The following is a 5641-nucleotide window of genomic DNA, read 5'->3' on the forward strand; positions in this document are numbered from 1 at the left end:
GTTTTAAGATCTTGCATTATCACTCTATTCCACTGCCTCCTCTATTCCATATATTTGTCCATTCAACAAAAGCTAAATGGGATCCAATGTTGTTTTGAACCACAATGACTTTCATTATATTTCCAAAAATAAACTGAAAACCTCAACATTTTCTGTTGGGTCCAACAGAAGAAAGTAAATCATACAGGCTTGAAACAGCATGAGGTTGAGTTAATGAAAGAATTAAAATTTTTTGGTAAAACCCTTTAAGACTAGGTAGATTACGTGTATATATACACCGCAACCACTTTTGGTTAGCCTTGACAACTTCAGTTAAAGGGGGTTTCCGTGACACACCAAGCAAGCAAACAAAATACAGCAAATGCACTTGAAAAGCTCATAGCGTGTGTAACCCAACAGATTTTGTTAAATACTCTTTGTGGTTCATTAAGAGCTACAAATAGTTTCCTGAAAAGAAACATGAAATGACAGATTAACTCTTATGAACATGTCAATCATGTAGGTCTGGGACAGATAACCTTAATGGAAGAAAGGGTACCATGATGCAAAGGGTTTTGATTATTTTATTTTTTCGAACAAACGAGTGATGTTAAACACTGAACAAATATACTGATCAAAAATGATCAAAGAAGTCTCTCTAGTTTTAAATTGCAAATTATATTTGCAATACCCTAACCAAGTATTGAGCTCTTAGATGGCCTTTGCTTCAGAAACAATGAATATCCCTGGAATATCTGACATGGTTTGAAGAAAACATAGGCTGTACTTTTTGAAACCAAGTGAAGCTAGCGGAAGCCTTTCCAAACTTTTTACATCAAAGGCACATTGGTAGGACGAAGGTAGCAGAGCACACAGTGTTTGCAAGTCGGCAGCAAATTGGTTTAACCCCCTTCACAAGACGTTTGTCTTCAAAACAATGGCAAGGCATTTAAAAAAAAATTGAATGAAAGAAGAAAAGAAAACACGATCAATAATATGTCAAACTGAAAACACTGAATGAATAATAGGACCACAACCTATTAATCTAGGTCTAAAGATTCCTGCGAACAGCAACACAAACGATTGGATCTTTCATTCAAAATGCTTCGTTTCCTCCCAAATTAATTACATTCGCACTAAAAAAAAGAAAATGAAGACTTTGAAAGGTTTTACATTGATTGCAAGAACTATGTACAGACAAGCAGGATAACGCGCATATTTATTGACACATTTATAGCACAATGCGTCCATTTTGAGAAAGAAAAAAAAAAAAAAATGACCATATGGCAGATGCCTAGAGGTGTTTCCTTCTGTACCACCTAAACGAAAGTCTAAATGCCATACATTCACTAAGGCTCTTTAAATAAAGTCATCGTTGAATGGTTTCAGTAAGGCAAACAATATCTAAAGGAATGGTAACAAGTATATTTCCAGCATATTAACATTTTCCTGCTTTCCTGTCCTCACAGTATGAAGATGAAAAGTAGCACCCTCTGTGGCCATTCACTGCGTTTTCTTCTAGCACATGAATACTTCTCTTTTTCGACATATTTATCCATATTTTTTCTTTTTACAATTATCTAGGCAAACAGATTTGTTTAAAATATTGTTTTATTTAACACATCTAAAAATAGATTGCTTTTCTCTCATATGAAAATCACGTATATTAGATAAATCGAGAAAGAAATGTTAAGCGAGAAATGTTCAGTTCAGAATGGAATGTCGGTATCTACTGCAATCAGCACATGTACGTGAGAGCCGCTGTGGGAAAAATGTATTTATATATGCCTCGTGTACATCACAAATAAGGGGACAAATGTGTGATGCGAACAGAAAAGCCTCAAACATATCTGCACATCTTAGTGGATAACCTTCTGCTAGAGAAAAAAAAAAAAAAAAAAAAAAAAAAAAATGGTCAAATAAATAGATGCATACATAAGAAACTTTTATAATTTATTCTTTGTCACATAAAGCTTTTTGTAACTGCCAAAAAAATGTTCTCGACTTGCTTTCAAACATATCTGTACTGCTCAATGCTTGCTCGGACCCTCCTATTCACACATTGTGCAAGAACTGGCCCTGTTAAATCCCTGCGAGCCATTATATACAACCCTTGTTTGCAAATTCTTGTTGGTAGCAGCACATTACAAACAGGACCTCTTTTCAGCTCCTTCTTATGGAAAACCGAACTCGGAACAACCGCTGTTGGTTCGTTCGCTACACCTGTAAGATGAACCTAGGTACAGAGCGACAAGGAGAGTCGGTTCGATCCTCTTTGACTCACAGTGGGAACATTGAAAACTTTTCCAAGCTCTGTTCTCTCAGTCTAGGCAAACATATGGCAAGATGTTCAATTTGCTCTCATCGCCATGAGGATCCAACGATATGCACTCTGTCCAATCAAACCAGGCTCCCTTGGTGTCATAGCAACCGTTCACCCCCGGCCAGTGTTCGTTGTGTATTCTGAGAAGGTCCTCGTTTGTTACGTCCCGAGACACCCCGGGTAGTTCTTTTGGGGAGCTGCTCTGTACTAAAACGTGCATTTTTCGGGGCTCTTTGACATCGTGTTCCTCTCGTTTTAAATATTCAGTCATGAAAAAGTGCGCCCCGTGGGTCTGTGCTCCAGAGGATGTGAGAACATTGCTCTGAAGGTTAAGGTACGATTGAATGATTTCATTTCTGGACAGCTCTTTCCAGTTCGTCTGCTGAAAGGGGTTGGGAACCGACGTTGGTGTCTTTTGCTGCGGCACCTCAGTCCTCGCCGAGGGCGTCGCAATCGGCGGTCCTTGGCACTCTTCCTCGTGGTGGGATTCCTTCGGAGTGAGGGGCTTAATCTGTCCGGTCACCGGGTCGAACGTTAACCTACGCTCTTTTAACCGCACGGGTTTGGTCCTGTCCTCCGAGGACTGCCCCTGAAGATTTACCGTGTAGTCTCTGGGTCTGTATTTCTTCCTCTTTTTGCCCTCCAAGTTGGAGGTCGCTCCCTCCCGCTCACCCTTGGTCTCAGCGCCCTCTAAGCTTTGTGCGGTGAGTGGGGAGCTGGAGAGCGGCTCCAGTGTTGCAGTGCTGTGCAGGGGCTGGGAGACTCTATCTGATGATCTGTGCAAGTGCATCGAGCCTTCCAGCCCCACAGATGACGGACCGTCGCCAATGCACACCTGGGCCGGTGACGTTAAAGGCTGCAGTGTGGGCAAAGGAGAGGGCACTTGGGCAGAATTCTGAGACGGGCTCGAAAGAGTCCCTTTTGGTGCATATGTTGAAGACCTCTTGGCCATCGTCTCGTGTGTTACGGTGCGCGGACTCGAGGAGTACCGAGGGCTTTTGGGTTGATTCTGCCCGCCTCCGTCCATTCTCGCATGCTGCTGTAACACTGATGTTTTGAGTAAGGAGGAAGTGCTAGGTAGTTTGGTAAGCCCCGGAGAGCTTGGATGAGGCTTCACAGCATTGACAGGGATTTTGTTGTGCCGGTCATTCTCTAGGTGCTCCGGGCGGATCCGGTCAGTCGCCGCATCATCATCTTTCTCCGGGAGCGGCTCGGGACTCCCCCTAATTCCATTTGATGGTGGGGAAGAGGAAAACATGGGCTCGTAAAGGGACGTTTTTGTCATTTTGGCCGGCAGATGCGGACTATCTCTTTGCTCCCCTCGCCGCTTTCGGCTGCTGGATTTCTCCGCTTTTGGGGAGTACGTATTATGGATGTCATTCCTGGTTTTGAGCTCAGGAGCAACCTTGCTCGGAGGGGGGACCACTGGAGGTGTGTCTGTCCGGCAGGGGTGAGCACCTCCATTGGCAGAGCCCGGGACGTTTGGCACTCCTCTCGCTGGAGTGTCACTTTGGCCAGGCTCGATCAGCTTCTGCCAGTTCCGCAGGAGTTTCTTGGCACGTTTGGCAAGGTCCTCATCTTTTGTTTTCTTTCTCACATCATTAATCAGCTTTCCCAAGCGGGTTTCCTGCATTGAAAATGAAACCGAGAAAAGTCTCAAAATTGCATATTACAAGTCATATCACACAGCTTTCACCAATGCATTTTTCTGTTGAACATAAAATTAACAAAGCCTATTTATTTCAAACTGCAGGAGGGAAAAAAAAAAAATAAGATAAGAAGTCTGTTGTTAAGTCTGACGTCACGCATCACTGTTTCCAGGTACAAATGCTCTATTAGATCAACAGCAAACAACAAAAGTTGCTAATATACACTCACGGTGTGCTGTATTACTAACAAAATAAAATCACAACCCTCACCTTTCATCTTCATACAAAAATCTCCAGACAGTAATTTATCTTTTCTGAATCATTAAAATATTGATGCCTGGGACACGGTGAGCCTAATGTAGTAGTATTCACTGCTATATAAATGCAGAGTGCTCATACATGGCTTTTCAGATAGTATTCACACATTGTAAACATTGTAGAGACTTGGACCCAGAAACAGAATTCGATATGCCATGACTTGTCTTAAGCAGATTTATAACAAAATTATATTGTTAATTAGAATAAGTAAATACCAACCTCAAGTGCTTCTTTGGTGATCGGGTATTTCTCCAAATTGGTGATAACATCAAGAACTGCAACCATGTTACAGATCTGTCCAGGAAGAGGGACAATTTAACATGAAAGCTCAATGCCACACGGTATGAAATATTATCTAAAATAATGTGTATATTTAAGAGGAATTTTAGAATCATGTTCTAAATAGGGATGCACGATATATAGGCCACCATATCGATATCGGACGATATATGATCATTTTTAATGTATTGTTATCAACCCGATAAGAAAATTTGGCCAATATATTAAAGTCGATAAATAATTGATTCCTTCGAAGAGGAAAATACAGTTAATTGCAACATGTGCAGTGCAAGTCTGTCTTATAAGCCACATAAAATTATAACGAAAACAATACTGTAAAAGAATGTGAATTCTTTGTTTGCCTGTGTTTTAGCACTGGGAAGAGAGCATCCATAAACCTTCATGACTAAATTTGCTTGTGCACTTGCATCCTTTTGTTTTGTCCATTTATAAGTTTTAATATTATGTTTACTTTGTGTACGTCTCATATAGGACGCGTTTGGTTAAGAATTAACACGGTAGTAAAGGTAGCTTCAGAGTATGCAGCTCAAACAGCAATGCACGACACTGACTGGGACTGTCATATACATAACCTTATAAGGAAAACACTTATTATAAAATATTGTGAATTCTTTGGGTTTAGTTGCCATCTTTCAGCGTGTATTAGGGAAGAGCGTATTCCACAACAGGAGTTCTGACCCCTGAAACATTCTGACTACGCATCTTGGTTCAACTTGTTCATTTGCATCATTTTGTGCTGTAATATTTACGTTTATGTTGTATAAATATATTATTAAACTCATATGGGTATCTGTTTGTTTCAGTTAAAAAAATAAACCTGCTAACAAAGCGCTTCAGTTTCCCGGTGTTCATTAACTTTAGTGCAAGGAGTTTAAACAGCGATGCTGTGATACAGTAGCCTACTATTAATTTTAATACTTCTTTTAATACTTCTTTTTCAAAACTGTTGATGCATTAATAACAAGCACTTTTATTTCTCGTATCATTGTCACCAACAATATGGTTGAATTAAAATCATTTTATTATTTTCCGTGGAGGCTATTCTATTATATTTATCCATGGCACATGCATT

At 40.4% G+C, this 5641-nt stretch overlaps 1 protein-coding gene across 1 annotated transcript in view; it reads right to left on the bottom strand.

Moving 5' to 3' along the window:
• Window positions 1-556: 556 nt before the first annotated feature.
• Window positions 557-5641, bottom strand: part of crsp7 (cofactor required for Sp1 transcriptional activation, subunit 7) — a 7611-nt gene continuing 2526 nt past the window's right edge. Inside the window, exons 2-3 of the mRNA XM_067363783.1 lie at window positions 4489-4563; window positions 557-3929 (exon numbers count right to left, since the gene is read on the bottom strand). Coding sequence (XP_067219884.1) covers window positions 2301-3929; window positions 4489-4563 — 1704 coding nt within the window. The 3' untranslated portion in view covers window positions 557-2300. The remainder of the gene's footprint in view (window positions 3930-4488; window positions 4564-5641) is intronic.

This window comes from Chanodichthys erythropterus, chromosome 16, assembly GCF_024489055.1.
Source record: "Chanodichthys erythropterus isolate Z2021 chromosome 16, ASM2448905v1, whole genome shotgun sequence".
NCBI classification, from domain to species: domain Eukaryota; kingdom Metazoa; phylum Chordata; class Actinopteri; order Cypriniformes; family Xenocyprididae; genus Chanodichthys; species Chanodichthys erythropterus.